General features: G+C 36.2%; 1 protein-coding gene across 30 annotated transcripts in view; it reads left to right on the forward strand.

The window, feature by feature from the left end:
- Enox2 (ecto-NOX disulfide-thiol exchanger 2) overlaps positions 1-20,255 on the forward strand; it is a 341,637-nt gene that overhangs the window by 288,268 nt on the left and 33,114 nt on the right. For all 30 annotated transcript variants that reach the window (XR_012444306.1, XM_074063083.1, XM_074063084.1 and 27 more), the window contains one exon: positions 12,154-12,268. Coding sequence is in view for 29 of the 30 variants with exons in the window: in XM_074063083.1 (XP_073919184.1) it covers positions 12,154-12,268 (115 nt within the window). In the remaining variant the exon portion in view is untranslated. The remainder of the gene's footprint in view (positions 1-12,153; positions 12,269-20,255) is intronic.

Here is a 20,255-nt window from a genome sequence, read left to right on the forward strand (position 1 = left end):
TTCTGTTGCATAGGAAAAAAGGGAAGCTTCCTTCACTAACCTTGGTATTTTTTTATCTACACATGATGCAACATTTTCAACTTCATTTCTGTGTCATTTTTACCAATCTGGTAATAGGTTTGTTTTATATATGTGTATATATCAATGCAGGTTGTCATGTTTCTTAACATTCAAAAAGCATTTGTAAGACATTTAAATTTTTTGTAATGCTGGAGACTGAGCCCAGAGCCTTGTGGATGTACCACTGTGCTACGCCCCCAGTGCCCAACATTTACATTCATAAAGCCCTTTCACACTAGTCATCTCACTAAATAAGCCTCATAATAGACATGGTATAGCAGAGAATATCGGACTTAGAGTCAAACATAAGCTCAAATCTCAGCTCCAGCATGTTTGTCTGTCGCTATGGATTGAGCAACTTATACAGCCTTTCTTAGCCTCAGTTTCTTCATCTGTATGTTGGAGATAATAATGATAAGAAACATTTAAAAGTTTGAAAAATGTAAATAATGTTATTTTGGCTTGTTATTTACAACTCAATAAGGGAAATGAGTATGCATAGAATACATGTTTTACATGTAATAAAACTGAAATGCAGAAATGTTAAGTGATTTGCACAGAATTACACAAATAGCAAGTGAAGTAGAAAGTATTCTGCTCAGTCTGAGCTCTGGTACAAACTACCTTGTAGTCTAGTGTATTGCCATTTAACCTTAGTGAACTTTGGTTTCCTAACCTCTAATCTAAAGACAATAATCTCATCACTGTCCTTCATGCAAATATGTGAGGGTTTGTGTGAGAACAGTTTGAAAACGATGAAAAGAATTTAAGGGAACATAAGCCAAACCCTGTCCATAAACTAATAGTTTCTTAGTCATCTGTTCAGCACAGCTAAGGGATCTGAGAGTCACTGGAGAGAAATCCCTAAAAACATCTGTACAATGTGTGGGTAGAGTCATAAAAACCAATGGCATTTTTACTTGTTTTTTATAAAAAAAAAGAATTAGGGGCCAGGTGTAGTAGTGTACATCTATAATTCTAGCCACAAGGGAGATGGAGATGAGAGGATTATGGTTTGAGGTCAGTGCTGGCAAAAAAATTTAGCCAGACCCTATCTTACAAAATAATCCAGGCATGGTCAAACATGCCTGAAATCCCAGCTAGACAAGAGGTCTCCACCTCTTGTCTCAGTCAGTGACTGTCCTGGACAAAAGCACAAGACCCTATCTAAAAAGTAAACTAAAAGCAAAAGGCATTGGGGGCATGGCTCAAGTGGTAGAACGCTTGCCAACAAGCACAAGGCCCCGAGTTCAAATCCCAGTACAGCTCAACAAACAAAATTCAATATTGGGATCCAAAGGTTTACTGTGTACATTCTCTGTCTCAGGCATTATGACAGGCAACACAGGATACAATGGTCTACAGGAACAAATGTGATCAAGAGGAGCAATAGAGTTTAGAACACTAAATTTAAAATATCTGAACTCTTCAGCTTAAAAGGAGAAAACTTTAGAGAAAAATGTTCAGGGTCTTAACAATTACAAAAGGGAAACTTCTTATTCAGCATTCTGAAAGGAAAAGTGATGAGAATTGACAGCTTTAAATCTTCAGACATAATTTATTCAGGCATTAATTGGTATTTGGAAGTTCACAGGTATTTGAAAACATAAGAGTAAAATATGAAATAAAGTATTTCAAAGTGAATAGGGTAAAAGTTAAAAATAAGATAATTAAGTAGATGTATGTTGGATTAGACAGTTGATATTGTCATAGGTAGATGGTATGTAATCATTCATATATACATGCAATGACATGTAGATAAAAAGATAGAGATAGATTACAGGAGGGTAGATAGGTATATAATAGCTGGATGACTTATGGTAGCTAGTTACCTGCCATAGACTATATGGTAGAGTTTGAAATATAAACTAACAGATACATAAATAGATAGATATCCAGATAGATAAATGAAAAAATGTAAAATGAAACTTTAAAAATATTTCTGTATAGCCAGGTTCCAGTGACTTAAGCTTGAAATCCTTGCTACTTGGGAGGCTGAGATCAGGAAGATTGAGGTTCGAGGTCAGCTCAGGCTGAGACCCCCCATCTCCAAAATAACCAGAGCAAAATGGACTGGAGGTGTGGCTCAAGCAACAGAGTACCTGCTTTGCAAGTGCACAGCCCTGAGTTCAAACTCCAGTCCCACCAGAAAAATTAAAAATTAAAAAAATTCTACATAAAAAGCATAAAAAGATGACTGAGTGATCTATATTATCTTGTTGGGATAATCCAGTACAGAGATTATCAACTAAGATATCAATTCTTGCTAGTTTGGACAGGCTAATCATATACATAAATTTAAACATAGAATTGTATTTCAACCCAACAATCCTTCTCCCTGGTATATACTCAAGATAAATGAAAACATCATTGCACACAAATATTGCTCTAGCATATCCAAATCAGTTTAGAATGGAAAGAACTCAGACATCCTACAAAATATGAACAGATTAAAAACAAAGTACATGCATGCAGCTAGAACTGGACTTATCTTTAGAAATATCAATATATTGGCATTGGCAGTAAAAGTAGATGACTCAAAATGTTAAGTGGACCCAAAACAGAAAAACAAATGAGTACATGTGATATGAAAGTATAATATAATTTATACTACCAGAAAACAGATTAGAGGTTGCCTGAGGTTATGGACAATGTGGGTTTAATAAAGGGAGTGAGGGCATGTTTTGGAGGTCTAGGAATGTCTTGTGTTTTGGTTGTTCTAAATATTAGGATATGCAGACATATATACTTTCAAAATTCATTGACTTACGCATTTTTAACTGCATTAGATCACTGTATGAATGTGTCTCAGTAAATTAAAGGAAAAAAATAGCTGACCTAAACACCATAATCTCTGTATGTAGTCAATAGACTGTCTTAAAAAATAAAAATTCACCTACATACTATTTATAAGAGATGCATATTAATTCTGAGAACTGGCTGGGGATGTAGCTCACTGATAGAGTGCTTACCTAGCAATACAAACTTTTAAAAAATCCAAAATGCTTGGAGCCAAAAGTGTTTTAAATTTGGGCTTTTTTCAGATTTTGGAATATTTGCATATACGTAATGAGATATCTTGGGACAGGACTCAGTCTAAATACAAGTTCATTTGTTTTGTATATAACTCATACACATAGCCTGAAAGTATGTGGTATTTGGAAGTTCACAGGTATTTGAAAACATGAGTAAAACATTATGAAATAAACTATTACAAAGTGAATATGGTAAAAGTTAAAAATTAGTAGTTAGGTAGACAGATGTATGTTAGATTAGACAGATGTTAGATTAGGTAGATGGTATTTAATCATTCATGTATACATGTAGTGACATGTAGATAAAAAGATAGAGATAGATTACAGGAGGGTAGGTAGGTAGATAATAGCCGCAATATTTTTGTGGTTCCTGTGTTTTGACTACCACCTGTCACATGAGGACAGGTGTATAAAATTTTCCTCTTGTGGCATCATGTCAGCACTCAAAAAGTTTCAGATCTTAGTGCATTTGGGATTTTGGATTTGGACATTAGAGATGCTTAACCTGTACTAGGTCTCTTTTTCCCTTTAATACACACACACTTGCATCCATCTTCAAAGGTTAGAAGAAGTTGTCCAAACTACCCCACTGTTTAAGTACATAGAAGCAAGGGAGCCACCTACTGGAATGCTCACTTCCCAGGACCATGACTCTTGTAAACTACATAGCTATAAAATATCTTCCATCAAGCTGGGCGTAGTGATGTATGCCTCTAATCCCAACACTAGGGAGGCAGAGGCAGGAGGATCATGACTTCAAAACAATATTCCCCATCAGTATTATTAGTCAAGTCTACCTATGTGGTGGGTATATTCTTGAGTTTAATTAGGTTCATAGTAAAGATAACTATAACAGTGAATTGGACATTCTTCTGGGTCTGTAGACAACCAAGAACCATGCGCCCTTTTACCCAGTATTGTTGCAGAGTTTTGTTGGCAGCTTCCTTGTCACACTTGGCATGCCAGTGTGACATACCAAGAGCTATATGTTTCATTCTGTGCCTTTTAGGCTTTGTAGAAATTCCCAAAAATGTTCCCTTACTATGTGATTAGATTAAATTGAGCCCTCTACCCTTGAATGCCTCGATTTTAACAACTAAAGTACTACTAAGATAGGTACATAGCTGTGACCTTCCTCTAGTTTTGCATTCCCTAAACCCAAAAGAGCTCTTCTACTTTATATTGGTTCTTCTTAAGTTGTGGTTTGATTGTTTTCTGTTACTAGTTTTTGTTTTTGTTTTTGTTTTATTCCTGCAAACTTTGACTTAATACCATGCTACTATGAGTACTAAAAGGTTGTATCCTGTGGGAAGTGAAAAACTGTCCTCTTAAATTGTGGCTGCCTCTTAACACCCATTGAAAATTAGATCATCTCAAAGACTTATTCAACTAAATTGGCTTTTTCTTGACCTTGGCATCAAAGCTACAGCTCAAAAGTCTGATGTTTATCAAGGTAGTAGTTTTCTGACACTTAACATTTTCACTAGTTGCCTCTTGGAACAAGTCAGCCAGTGACCGCTTCATATCCTAAAGTACCCACTCCTTATCTCATTGTCATGCTTCTACTGGTAGCCAATACTGTCTTACTCTGCTCAGAGAGAGGGTATGGACTAAGTAGAAAAAGTCCCACCTTTGGGGAGCTCAGACACTATGACAGCATATCGGGATGATTTATTTGCTATTAAATGGTTTCCATTGCTTTACTTTCCTGACTTAAATGTGCATGAGGCTCCTGCTAATACAATTCAAAAAAATAGTAAGAGAAGGCCAGAGTCCCTCCTATTACTGAAAGTTAACGTCTACAGTGACTTTACTGGCAATTGTGTGCTTTATCAAAACTTTTTTTTACAGAATCATTTAAAATTTGTTTCTCTCAAGTTGGCCTAGACTAGATGCTAAATTTGGATAATAACATATAAAAATTAAAGCCACAGTAGTAGACTCTAAGTTGATAGCTGTTTGCATCCTCCCTAATAGGAGACTTTACACCACTGGGCTAGTGCAAAAGGGACTTGTAAAAGGAAATGCTGTGATTGATATACTAATTTTCTCATAGATATATAGGCTGGTCATTCCAAACCTTGAAGAACTGTTTGCAGATTCAAGACATCCATATACACTTGTTTTAGGACCTATTTGCACTAACACTGGCTGTTGGCTTTCAGCCACCAGAAAGCATTCTAACCCAATTTGGATCAACCATTATATAGCACACAATCAGCATTGATTAAGAATCTGTTTTTGTTTTAAATGATACCTCAGAATCAAATTGCTACCTAAGTGTAGAAGCTATCTCCCCATCTCTACTCCTTTTGACTCCCTCTTCCCTACCAAATTTCCTGTTAAGTTGAAGGTCCAGTTAAGTTGAATGTTGTTACACATTTAAGAATGTTGTTATTTACAATAGCCTCAAAAAAAATCAAATACCTAGGTGTAAACATAACAAAGGATGTGAATGACCTCTACAAGGAAAACTATACACTTCTGAAGAAAGAGATTGAGGAAGACTATAGAAAGTGGAAAGATCTCCCATGCTCATGGATTGGTAGAATCAACATAGTAAAAATGTCTATACTCCCAAAAGTAATCTACATGTTTAATGCAATTCCCATCAAAATTCCAATGACATTCATTAAAGAGATTGAAAAATCTACTGTTAAATTTATATGGAAACACGAGAGGCCACGAATAGCCAAGGCAATAACTCAGTCAAAAGAACAATGCTGGAGGTATCACGATACCCAACTTCAAACTATATTACAAAGCAATAACAATAAAAACAGCATGGTGCTGGCACAAAAACAGACATGAAGACCAGTAGAACAGAATAGAGGACCCAGATATGAAGCCACACAACTATAACCAACTTGTCTTTGACAAAGGCGCTAAAAATATACGATGGAGAAAAGACGGCCTCTTCAACAAAAACTGCTGGGAAAACTGGTTAGTAGTCTGCAAAAAAACTGAAACTAGATCCATGTATATCACCCTATACCAAGATTAACTCAAAATGGATCAAGGATCTTAATATCAGACCCCAAACTCTAAAGTTGGTACAGGAAAGAGTAGGAAATACTCTGGAGTTAGTAGGTACAGGCAAGAACTTTCTCAATGGAACCCCAGCAGCACAGCAACTATGAGACAGCATAGATAAATGGGACTTCATAAAACTAAAAAGCTTCTGCTCAACAAAAGAAATTGTCTCTAAACTGAAGAGAACACCCACAGACTGGGAGAAAATATTTGCCAGCTATACATCAGACAAAGAACTGATAACCAGAATATATAGGGAACTCAAAAAACTAAATTCTCCCAAAACTAATGAACCAATAAAGAAATGGGCAAGTGAACTAAACAGAACTTTCTCAAAAGAAGAAATTCAAATGGCCAAAAAACACATGAAAAAATGCTCACCATCTCTAGCAATAAAGGAAATGCAAATTAAAACCACACTAAGATTCCACCTCACCCCTGTTAGAATAGCCATCATCAGCAACACCACCAACAACAGGTGTTGGCGAGGATACGGGGAAAAAGGAACCCTCTTACACTGCTGGTGGGAATGTAAACTAGTACAACCACTCTGGAAAAAAATTTGGAGGCTACTTAAAAAGCTAAACATTGATCTACCACTTGATCCAGTAATACCACTCTCGGGGATATACCCAAAAGACTGTGACTCAGGTTACTCCAGAGGCACCTGCACACCCATGTTTATTGCAGCACTGTTCACAGTAGCCAAGTTATGGAAACAGCCAAGATGCGCCACTACTGACGAATGGATTAAGAAAATGTAGTATTTATACACAATGGAATTTTATGCAGCCATGAAGAAGAATGAAATGTTATCATTCGCTGGTAAATGGATGGAATTGGAGAACATCATTCTGAGTGAGGTTAGCCTGGCCCAAAAGACCAAAAATTGTATGTTCTCCCTCATATGCGGACATTAGATCAAGGGCAAACACAACAAGGGGATTGGGCTTTGAGCACATGATAAAAGCTTTAGCACACAAGGGAGGGGTGAGGATAGGTAAGAAACCTAAAAAACTAGCTAGCATTTGTTGCCCTTAACGCAGAGAAACTAAAGCAGATACCTTAAAAGCAGCTGAGGCCAATAGGAAAAGGGGACCAGGAACTAGAGAAAAGGTGAGATCAAGAAGAATTAACCTAGAAGGTAACACACACGCACAGGAAATTAATGTGAGTCAACTCCCTGTATAGCCATCCTTATCTCAACTAGCAAAAACCCTTGGTCCTTCCTATTATTGCTTATGCTCTCTCTTCAACAAAATTAGAAATAAGGGCAAAATAGTTTCTGCCGGGTAGTAAGGGGTAAGGGGTGTAAGGGAGAGGGTGGGGGTAAGGGGGACATTGTATGCACATATGAATAAAAAAATTTTAAAAAAAGAATGTTGTTACACATTTCTGGTAATCATGTTACTATCATAAAACATAAATAAGATGAATTTAAATCCATAAAAATTTTTGTTAAACTATAATTGACTAATGTGTGATGATTTATGATTTGCTTACTTTATAATGAATCAAAAATGTCAATTGGTACAAAAGTGATTCTTCCCATGCATTTCCCTCTGCTTGGGGTTTCAATTTCATTGTATACAAAAGTGCTTTTTTTCTCCATTGTGGAAATGTGCGAATTCTAACCTTCAGAAAAAGTTACCATTAGAACAGTCTTACAGTCATTGTAAGGGCACTTCAAAAATCACTAATAGTTCGCTATTGAAATAAGAGATAACAAAGATCTACGTTGGGCAGAAGAATGGCATAGAAACTTTAGCAGGGCTTTCTTACCTTTTTTTAATGTAGTCAATCGGTGACATGATTCAGTATATTTCAGGTATGTATTTCCAAAGGCAAATTTCTGAAAATGTTTTTGCATGCCTTGCCACTCTTTGGCTTTCAGCAGGCATTCAAATGTCAAGGTGGGGAATGAGGCAAATCAGTAGCTCAAAATTCTCCCCTTGCCTGCACTTACATCCAAGATAAGTAAAGTACTTTTTTCAGGTACATGCCATCTTACAGCCTTCCTTTCTGATGGTATTTGTTAGGGTTTGTTTCTCAAAGTAGAGCTTTCCTGATCTAATCAGAGAATGCATATCTCAGCTATAAATGTTTTAATGCTAGTTTTCAAAGAATTAAAATCTCACTTTTCTTAGAGGTACTGTCATTTACTAAATGCTCCCTATAAATTTAGTTTAGTATAACCTCTGCTATTCTCTTTGCTTTTATCCAACTTGTGTGACCTAGTATTGGGTATTTATAGAAGAATAATGATATAAGCCTTAGTTTCTTCATAGTTAAAAAGGATGTCTAGTCACTAGAGGGTTCTGAACTCTGCCATTTCCCTAACTGAACAATACAGAGCAAGCTTCCCTTATTTTTCTCACCCTTGTTTCATTATCAGCTAAAGTAACTGGTAATTCACATTCCTGAAGTATTTTGAGGTATATAGGTAAAATATGCCCTCAAATCTTCTATATTTCTAGGGACTTTTGAAGTTGTAAAAGACCTCTAGATATTCTACATCAGGTAGCTATTGAACTTTTTATATTTCTAAGAAGAGATTACACTTTCTTTGCCCAGCCAGAAGCAGAAAAATGCTTTGTGGGACATGTCTTAGCTCTCAGATCTTCCTACCCTGGGATATTCCCTAGAAGGAACAACATTTACTCTCCTGAGAAATACATTAACTTTGCCAGGGTTAGTGATATGTGCGTGAGTTGAAACTTGGTCTCTGCTTATACCTTCTGCAGTCTACATTTTTGTTAGGTATCTAGAAAGCTATGACTTTTCCTGATGCATTAAATTGAACAATATTCAAATTTGCCAATGTCAAACCTTGTTATAATCACCTTTCTAGTAATGGCCCTGATTATAACTGAAACCCTGTCTTCTGAGATAGAATGAGTTCACAGAAATGAGAAATTCCTTTATTGTTCTCTGTATAATGAGTTTGAATAAGATATAGTAAATCTCCCTCATGATGCAGCCCTTTAAAGTTCATTTTTCTCAAGCAGGTCATTATTTTCTTCTATTTTAAGTAATGTCCTACAATACATGGGAGATGCTATGTTAGCATCTGATTTTTCCCTTACTTCTTAACAATCGATGATGATACTGAATAGCTCACTTTATAAAGGGTCTTTCATTTATTTTTAATGAAAACTTAACTTGAAATAGAAATCATTATTTTTGCTGATAAAAGGAATAAAAAGGGAGGAAATTAGTTGGGATAGTGACTCCAGCATTAATTATTAAAAAATCAATTTGAAATATGTAGTATCACCATAAATTGAAGCAATTTTCACCAGACGGCTTTGTGTATTTCCCATTTGACAACCCAGTAGGAGCAAACCTAGACAAGGAGCTCTCAGCTTAGTGCTGAGGAGACTGTCAGGCATCAAGTAGTCTCCAGATGATTGCAAGCTGCTCTAAAATGCGTAGTTCTCATGCATACTTTGTGTTTGTTTGTTTCTAACTTTTAAAATCAAATCAGCTTTTTCATATTTTTATTAATGTTTATTAATTGTACAGTGTGGTGAGTTTACTTTTGATATTTTCACACATGCAAATAATATAATTTGATAATGTTTACCTCCCTCTATTTCATGCTTACTTTTTAAAGTGACTTTTCTGATGTGATTTTTTGATCATTTCCAACGTTCTTCATGCCTTCCTAAAGATCTGGTAATACTAATCTTGCTAAAGATTTGATAATACTTCCCTTCAGTTTGAAAAACTTTCTTCAGCATTTCCTATAGTACAAATCTTTTGATGATGAATTCTTACATTTTACTTTTGCCTGAAAATGTATTTCATCTTCAGTCTCTGAATTTTCTCTGAATATAGAGTTCTGAATAAATGGATAGTTGTGTTACTTCTTGAACTTTAAAGATATTGTCCCATTGGCCCTTGGCCTTTATTATTTCTGAAAGAAATCAAAGGGCCAAATTGTTGTGCCCCTCTACATAATGTGATGTTTTCCTCTGGCTGCTTCCCAAAGGTTCTCTTTTTCTTGAGCTTTCTTTCTTCAGTTTGACTATGAAGGTTTTTTTCACACATATGCTTTTTTCACACATATCCTGTTTGGAGTTCACTGAATTCTTTAAATATGTTCATTGATTCTCTTCATCAAATCAAAAAAATTGTCAACCATGTTTCTTCAAATATCTTAAAATCATTTTCTCTCTCTTTCTGAAATTTCATTACATGTAGGTTGAGATATTTGAAATCATCCCCACCACTACCTGAGGCACTATTATTTTTAAAATATATATCTTTCTCCTGATCTTCAAATTGAATGCGTTTCTATTATTCTTTCTTTAAGTTCTCTCTTTATCCTTTCATCTCTATTCTACTCTTCAGTTTATCTTACTTATATTTCAGATACGATATTTTTCAGTTTTAGAATTACCCAGATGTGATAATTAACAGATACGTAGTTAAAGCAACTAGTATATCTATGTTCAATGATGTAAAGAGAATATGCTTATAATGAATGAAAAGGTAGGAACTCAGCAGAGGAAGACAAACTTTTTAAAACAACTCTTTTTATGCTTGTTTTTTTGTTGTTGTTTTGTTTCCAGACAGAAGAACTCTAGGCCTCTTTTATTTTCAGATGAAAGGATCCTTGGTTCATTTTCAAAATCTCTAACCTTCTGCTGAGATTTCATATCTTTTTAGTCATGGTGAGACTATTTCCTTTACATCATAAGCAAAGTTATAGTAGCTACTTTAATTCTTTGCTGATTACCTCACCTGGATCATTTCCAGGTTGGTCTGTGTTGATTATCTTTTCTCTTGCAAATGGGGCCATCTCATCCTAGTTTTTGGACATTATCCAGGACATTATGAATATTATATTGTGCAGACTGTGGTTTCTGTTACGTTCCTCCAAAAATGCTGGCTCTGTTTTCTTTTTGTTTAAATGGTCAATTTAATTGGTTTGTATTCAAGTTAAAAAGTCTATCTCTTGGATGGCAGCTCAAATAACAACTTAGCTCTTTCAGCCTTAGAGGTACTGTTTAGAATCTTTCTTATGCTTTCATGGCCCAAGGGCCACAGAAATTTGAACAAATTTTATATGCTGAATGAGAAGTTCATATTCTCTCTCTCTCTCTCTCTCTCTCTCTCTCTCTCTCTGTCAGTCTCTCTCTCTCCCTCCCTCCCTCCCGCCCTCCATTCCCTCTCACTGTCTTTCTATCTTCCTGTTTTCTCCTTTCTGGGATCCCTCCTTATTTTCCAGAGTCTGTGGTTACCTTCAACTCTCCGCTGTTGTTATTTAGGCCACAAAGACTGGATTTTCTATGAGAAATTTAGCAATCCTACAAGTAGTTAACTCTGGTCTACTCTCAAACTAAAAGGCCCTTTAAATACTGAGAGACTTGACCTTATGCTTTCTCCTTCCTCTAAGTATCTGCTCCTCTTCAGAATATGCCTGCTTTTTTTTCACTCTCCAATGATATCAAGTTGTTATGGGTTTTGTATGTTTTGTGTTTTCTCCAAAGATTGTAGTTATTGCCCATGAGAGAGTTGGTCTGGTAGGAGTTTACTCCTGACAGCTCACTTTTTCTATAACTTCTAAAACTGCAAAATCTGGATTAAGAGTTCTATTGAATAAAACTATTAGAGGAAAGGAAATATCAAACAGCAAATTTAAAGGGCCCAACATGGGAAGGTAAAAATGAAGAAACCCTTAAGGGAAAATCCAGAAATCCACAGGAATAAGAGGTGAGGAGTCTTTTATGGTTATTAGAAAGTACTTTCTAATGTGGGAGGGATATAAGAATCAGACTGTCAGAGCTCTGGGTCTGGAAAGAAAGCTCAATACAAGAAAGAAAGAGGTGTACCCAAGTAGGCTTTTTTAGTGACACTAGTTAGTCTCAATATGCTACTTTACCTTTGCCTTAAGAGTACTCTGACAGCTTTTAATATTTCCTCAAAAAGCTGCTTTATCTTATCTCTACTTTATCTCTGCTCATTTTCTCAACATTCTCAAGGTTTTCCACCTAAAACACATACCTTTTAACCTTAGGAAATTCGCAACATTCATAATGATGAATTAATGGGAATCAGGCGAGAAGAAGAAATGGAAATGTCTGATGATGAAATAGAAGAAACAACAGAAACGAAAGAAACTGAGGAATCAGGTAAAGATAATTCTGCTTTGTATTATATAACAAATATCTATTTGCTTGGGGCAGTATTTTCAAACTTTTAACACAAAGTAAGCATCAGTCCATCAGACTGGAAATCAGCTAGAAATAATTGATGGGGCTAAGTACACATTGAATATTAAAACCTGTTTCTATAAGATTTTCTGTGGTCTTCATTTATCCTCATCTACCACTGAAGTACCTAAGTAAAAGTGCTTCTTTTCCAAGAAATAATGGACATTTAGGCCACACTGTTCCATATTTGATTTGGATGTGTTAATATGTTCTACAACAAAAACTGGGAGAGCACATGCATGAACAAGATCACTTATATATTAAATAATCACACAAGGTAATAACAAATGAATATAAAAGTTAGATGTTAAGAAAAGAAATTTTTTATTCATTTATTCACGTGTGTACATTGTTTGGGTCATTTCTCCCCCCTGTCCCCCGCCCCTACCCTCTCCCCCACCCTCGCTTCCAGGCAGAACTTGTTAAGAAAAGAAATTTTTAAAAATACAGAAGTTGGCTATATAATTTGGGGCAAAGTCACCAAACATATAAATTAAATATTTTGACAAATGAATCTGCATAAAAATTAAATATTTCCATAAAATAAGTCACAAAGTTAAAATCTATTAACTAAGGCAGAATATCTGTAACATATAACCATTATAGTTACTTGGGGGTATATTGGGAACTCAACAAGATTCCACACACAGTTGTCTAGGTGAAGGCTTTTGTTACAATCCAATATAGTCAGGAACATGAGACAGAGGCCATGATGTGGATCCTCAGTGGTGCTTTTTGAACAAGAGACCAACATCTTACCGTTCAATTGAATGGAATACTACCATGGGGGAAAATAAAATACCAGCCAGCAGACCAGTCAGTCTTTTCAGGTGAACCTTTCCAGACAATATTAAGAGTTATTTTATACTAAAGTTCAATGGAAAAATGACTGAACCTAAACTTAGAACATCTGAATTCTAGTCCCAGCTCTGTCCTTCTTGAGATTCTTCCCCACTGAGTTCTAGCTTCCACATTGTAATCAGTACATTGTAAAACCATGTAACAGGGATTTTATGGTGGTTAAATGAATTCATCCATTCACAACTGTTACATGCCAACCACTGTAGTAGACATTGGAGATGTAATGCTTTACTGTTCCTGTCATGTAGGGGTGGGGGAGATGCTGATACATTAAAATTCGAATCTGAATTTCCCAGTTCCAGTATTTGTATATTGAAATCAGAAGCTCTATACCCACTTGAGTTGTCTTAGAATCTTTACTCCATAAGTAGAAACACTTAAGGAAAGAAAAATATTAAGTCAGACTTTTAAAAAGGCAGTCATTAGCTATTACATCTGAATTGTCTCTATTTTAACCACATGTTACATCCCTAAACATACAAAGTTCTATCTATACTAAATAAATTCTTTGTAATCAGTGGTTAGTTAGCACTTTCAGAACAGTGAACTAATTATTGCTCATGAATACCATAAACTTATAGCCGAAATGAGCAAAAGACTAACAATAATTGAACTATTCAAATTATTTAAATGCTTACTTAGGATGTTTTTTATCTGATTAATCTTTGACTTGTAGGATTACCTTCACCTCAGTATCTACAACATTGTAATACGGTGCTACAATGAAATAAAAGCAACCGTAAAGTTTGAGCATCCACTTGATAAATTGTGGAGTTTGAGGAGTTATTGGGGGAGGAGAGGGGTGTGTGGGAGATTCTGATTGAATGCACTTACTAGGGTGATATAATTGCATTTTGCTTCTGTATCTCTTTTGAGTTAAAAGCTATATTGGCTACTGCACAGAATCTTATTCGTTTAGAGACTGGAAACTCCCTGACAGATCATCTTATAGCTATTTTCTTTCCTGCTCCACATGCCAGGATGCTGCTTTGTCAAATAAAGCTATCTACAATAGACTTAATGGAGCTTACCAAATAGCTTTTCTCCCAGAAGGTTTCAATTCGTTTTAATTCAAGGACTTTTGTGCATTTTTCTTCTCCTCGATCGTATCTAATTCTGTTGTTTCACTTCTGTAGTACTTAACTGCAGAAATCCTGCTCAGTGTGAGCCAATGTGAGGGTCCTCAGTTTTTATCTAAATCAGCTATGTTTTAACTATCACTTAGTTACAGTTAAAAACTTAAGCAACTAGATCTCAGAGTTGTTTCTGTTTTCTCTCTATATGCTACCAAACTTGAATTCTAGGAACCTACAGTGTATCCCTGGTTATATTTTACTTCCCAAAGAAAATATAACAATTACCTTTCTTTTGAGTGCCACAAAATTTCTCTTCTTCCAGAGACTCTATATTAGTCAGCCTATATTTATGATACAGTACTTGAAATCCCCTTGCCATGGAAGAAAGGACTGCTGTACTTGAAGCAGTGTGTTGGAGAGAGAGAATCACATCAAAATAAATCATGATATTGTAAAATGTTTCCTTCTATTATTAATCGTAACAGAAAGTACCCAGTGAGCATAAGAACAGCTGTGTTCCCTTTCAGCATCTCTCTTCTGCCTTCTTCATTTAGTGGTTCTCAGAATTGGTACACCTAGGGCTAGAGGTGTGGCTAAGAGGTAGAGCACCTGCTTTGCAAGTCTGTAGCTCCAGTTGCACTATAAAAAAGAGTTGATACCTTGCACAAAAGACAGGAGGAGAGAGAGAGAGAGAGAGAGAGAAGAAAGAAAGAAATTAGAGTTATAGGCTACAGAATCTGATCTAGTAGGTTTTAATGGTGTTTAGGAATCTGCATTTTTTCCAGGCATCCTAAATTATTTAGATACCTATGGTCCAGGATGCACATTTGAGAAAGAACTTACTTTGCTTAATTCTCCATTGTTCTAACCAAAGTTTTCACTTCCCTTGGTGCCCGATCTCCTTCGTCTTCCCCTATCCTTCATCTCCCAATTATTCTCACTTTAAGAGTTTAACAATTAATTAACAACCACTGTGTCCTGTAAATTGTTGGAAATATGGATGCAAATATGTGTAAATCCACATAAAATGTATGAAACACCACTTGGTGGGAGCCCAGAAAGCACTAATTAGAATGCAGGAAGAGAAGTAAGTGTGGGCCAGAAGAGTTGGGGTCTTGAAAGGTGAATGGATTTGGATAAAAGGTGGAAAGGTTAAAAAGCATCTTGATGGGGGAAGGATAGAAGGAGCAAGTCTAAGGTGGAAATAAGCATGATGTATAGGGGAATAAGTGATTGAGTGATCAAGATTGGTCCAAATTCTGTGGGACCATGAATGCCAAGTTTAGATTTAATATAGTAGGCAGTATGGCACTATAAGTACATCTTGACCATAGCACTAACATGATGAAAGAACATGAATTACACATTTTAGGAAATAATTTTGGAATAAGAGATACCAGCCAGATGCTTTCATAGGAACAAAGATGAGAAATGATGAAGGTTGGATGGAAATAGGAACTAAGAAAAATGGTGGAAGAAAAAGAGGCAATGAAGAGTATGAGATTAAAGATGCTACAAGTCATTTTTACATGAATAAAGTCTCTAGTGTGAGATTGGATATAGATGATAAAGAATTAGTCTATTTTCTAGTCTGGAAGATTGGGGGATTGATGGTTGTTCACTGGAGCTGCTATAACAAAGTATCATAAACTGGGTGGCCTAAGCAGCAGATCTTATTATCTAACAAGATATAGGTGAACAAGATCAAGGTATCAGCAGGTTGACTCCTTTTGAGGGCTGTAAGAGAGCATCTATTCTATACCGCTCCCCTAACTTCTGATTGTTTGCTAGCAGTCTTTGGCATTCTTTCACATATAGTTGCATCACCCAAATCTCTGCCTTCATGTTCCCATGGCATTCTGTGTTCATGTCTGTCTCTATGCATAAATTTCTCCTTTCTATAAGGACACCAATCACATTGAGTTAGGACCCACCCTAATAACCTCACTAAAACTTCATTACTTCTGTAAATATACTCTTCCCAATAAGTTTCCATTAATGTATCTTTTTTGAGGAAGAGAGGATACAATTCAATCCATAGCAATAGAACTGACATAAATGGACTAATGGATAGGACTGATTTACATGATATAATAAGATTCAGATAGTAAGTAGTTAGGAAATAGGCAGGAACTATTTGTGTTTGAGTCAGAATTGAAGGAATAGAAGACAGTTGTGTTGAGGTGTTGACTGGAAATCTGAAAATATGAATCAGTATGAAAGGCAAGTGAAAGAAAGAAGAGCAAAGGGATGAATACAGAACTTTGGAGGCTACTCACAGTAAAGGAAAAGGAAAGAAAAAATTACCATACGAGGTAGAAAAAGGACAGTCTGGGAAGCTAAAAGAAAACTAGAAAAAAATTAGGTTGTAGAAATCAAGAGAAAATGTTATAGATATAGGGAGTAACCAACAGTTGTTACACAGAAAATAGGAATTGAGAGAAACAGTGATGACCAAGAGATATGTCACTAGAACGATAGAGGTAAGGGCCAGGATACAATTAATAAGTCAGGCACTGGTAGTTCATGCCTATAATCCTAACTACTTGAGAGGCTGAGATTTGAAGGATTATAATTTGAGATCTGCCCAGGCCAAAATAAAAATTAGTGAGACCCAATCTCAACCAATAGTAGGCCATGGTGGCACCCACCTATCATCCCACCTACAACAGGAAACATAAAATAGATCATGGTCCAGGCCAGCCTGAGCAAAAAGCAAGACCCTGTCTCCAAAATAACCAGAGCAAAAAGGGCTGGAGTCATGGCTGAATTGGTAGAGCACCTGCCTAGTAAGCACACAGCCCTAAGTTCAAACTCCTGTACTGCCACAAAAAAAGAAGAAAGTGGGTAAGTAGAATACAATAGAGACACTTGCACACTGATGTTTAGTGCAGCACTGTTCACAACAGCCAAGCTATGGAAACAACCCAGATGCCCTACAACTGATGAATGGATCAAGAAAATGTGACATACACACACACACACACACACACACACACACACACACACACACATAGTGGAGTTTTATTCAGCCATATGGACTAATGACATGTAGTTTGAAGGTAAATGGATGCAATTTGAAGACATATGTAAAGTGAAGTATGCCAGATTCAGAAAGACAAAAGCTGCATGTTTTTCTCATATGTGGAAGATAGATCCAAAAGGTAAACATATACACAAAAACAAACATAATCATATACAAACTTACATGTAAAATATGTTTATAATAGTAAACTACTCTATAGAACTTGGGGAAGGGGGAAAAGGAAGTTAGAATGATAGAGAGTCAATAATATTGAAATACATCACATCTGTGCAGGTAGATACAACAACATGTATTGAAAGTTGTTGAATAATGGGGGATGAGAGGAAATGGGTAAGGGAGAGTAATGGAAGGGGTTGAACTGACCAAAGTAAAGTATACTCACAGCTGGGAGACATCGAGAAACCCCTTTGAACATCAACTTAGGAATTAATAAAAAAAAATACAGGACTGTAAAATAGGTACAGTGTGTACTTATGAGAAGGGAAGGGTGAATGGAGGAGATGAAGGTGAGGAAATATGGTTGACATGCTTCATATTCATATATAAAATAGAACAGTGAAGCCTTTTCAAAGTGCTTTAAGTGAAGCAGAGAAGGGGTTGCAGTGGGTAAATGGTGGAGGCGATCTAACTAATGTGCCATGTAAGCCTATTCGAAACTGTCACAATGAATCCCCCTGTACAAAAATATATTCTTATAAAAATGAGAAAAAAGAAAGTGGACAAAGACTTCAAGTCAAGAAGTTGGGTATAAGCAAAAGGAAATACAAGTATTGGTGTAATTATTACTATTATTATTATTATTAGTGATCCAACCCAGGGCTTTATGCATGTCAAGCAAACACTCTACCACTGAGCTACATCCCCAGCCCAAATAATATGTTTAAGTTATGTTGGTTTTTGTTGTTGTTTTATTTGGGCTTTGTTTAATTTTTTTGGTTTGGTTGGGTTTTTTTGAGACAGAGTCATGCTATATAGCTCAGCCTGGCTCTACTAGAACTTAAAATCCTCCTGTCTCAGCCTACAGAGTTCTGGAATTATAGGCTTTTAATTTACATTTTAAGCTGCTCGGTAAAAGGGAAGGAAGGCATGAAAGGTGTGCAGTTGAAAATGCTAGAGAATGAAAGAGTACTTATGGGTAATTATGAAAGTGAAGTCCTGGAAAAGAAGAATTAAGTGATCCAAATTCAGATGGAGTTTACTTTATAAAGGGAAGAACCTTCTTCCTTTGAGATAAAAGACGGGAAGTTGAATGTATATATGTAGTCCAGGCTTCTCCATATACTAACAAATGGGTCATCTATAGATTGCAGAAATTATTTAGAAATGAGATCATGAAGAAGAAGGAATAGATCTGGAGTAAATGCTATGAGCAGTATGGAAGGAAGAAATCAGTGAGAATAAGAGAAAGACTCCTCAGCAAGATCCAACATGAATCTGTATTAACCTAGCTGCGTAACCACAACTTCCTGTAAGAGTTCTGAGACCCAGGAAAAGGAACAGAGAAAATTGAGTGAAGTAACCATGAGTTAGAGACTGGCATGATAAGCCTGGCCAGAGGTTCTCAGGAGCCTTAAGGAATATAGGATGCTGAGGAGTTCACAGTGAAATCTTTTATCCAGAAAATTAATGAACTGGGTGAAGTTGGCCACTCCAATAGATTAAGAATCCCAGCAAGGAAAGATAGCAGAGTCTTGGGGTGATGAGGGGCAGTGAGATAACTGGCAGATGAGGATTTTGTGTTTTAGAAGGGAACATAGAACTTTCTGATGGAAACCATGAGGTCCCTTGTGCATCCATGTTAGCAAAAGCCTGATTGTAGTGGAGATAATGTCACAGAGGCAAAGAAAGCAAGGCTTTGTGAGGTCAGGGAATCCACTTGAGATTTTTCTTGAACCAGCTTGCATCCACCCCAATGGGTTATACTCATATCATCTCCCTCTCTTTCTTTCTACTCTTTGTTCTTTTTGGCTTTTTCCCTATGTGAATTGCTGAGGCTCAAACTTTTTTCTGAGCCTTGAAAGGAATAGTGCACATTCTTCCTTCTATAATTTTGTAACATTTTTAGCATCTCCTATAATGAAGCCTTGTAAGAGTGGCAAACTGTCTGAATTAACTTCTGTTATTTTGTTTGTTTGTTTCCTTTGCAACATTGAAGAAACCTAGGCATTTATTTTTTAATGGCACAAAATCTTTTTTTGATCTTTTATTTCACAGATACATATCTGGGATTTTGCTCTTAGCAGCTCCTCTACAAGGAGTTCACAGCTGCCTCATGTTTGCATGTTGGCTTGATGAACTGGCAGCCTTCAGATCTGAGCAGCAATCACCATAGAGAGAAACATTTTCCTATATAGGAAAAAGTCAAAAAGGAGAAGCCAAGAACTAATGATGGCAGGATATGAATACATTCCCTGTACTATATGCTCTTTAGAATCAGGACCGATAGATTCACCTACTCAAACATGTTATTAAAAGGTAATATTGAACTTTTCAATGTTCTGGCACTGTACAAAGGACTTCAACTTTAGAAACGGGCCCAATTAATAGTAAGTCTGTGAAAAGAAAGACTAGGTGTCCTCATTAAAATGACAAAAACCCTCATTTCAGAGAGTGGGAAATACATTTTGTAGGGAAGTTCCCTTCAGTAGCATTATAGATAATCTCTGCCTTTTTTTTTTTTTTTTTTTGCTGAGTGACAGATCTAAACTGAGAAGATTATTATCTGCTCTCATTGACTGCAGGTGTCCATCGCTGCTCATCAGCTCACCCTTTCCCCTGGGCAGAACACAAGCATTCTCTCCTCATTTTCTCAGAGGGAAAATATTTTCACATTTAAACTAGAGAATATACCTCTAACCATTCTCCTAAATCTCTGCCCTTTTCTCATCCATGTATCTCCATGCAACATGGAAAACATGAGCAT

Source organism: Castor canadensis, chromosome X (assembly GCF_047511655.1).
Source record: "Castor canadensis chromosome X, mCasCan1.hap1v2, whole genome shotgun sequence".
Classification (NCBI taxonomy): Eukaryota; Metazoa; Chordata; class Mammalia; order Rodentia; family Castoridae; genus Castor; species Castor canadensis.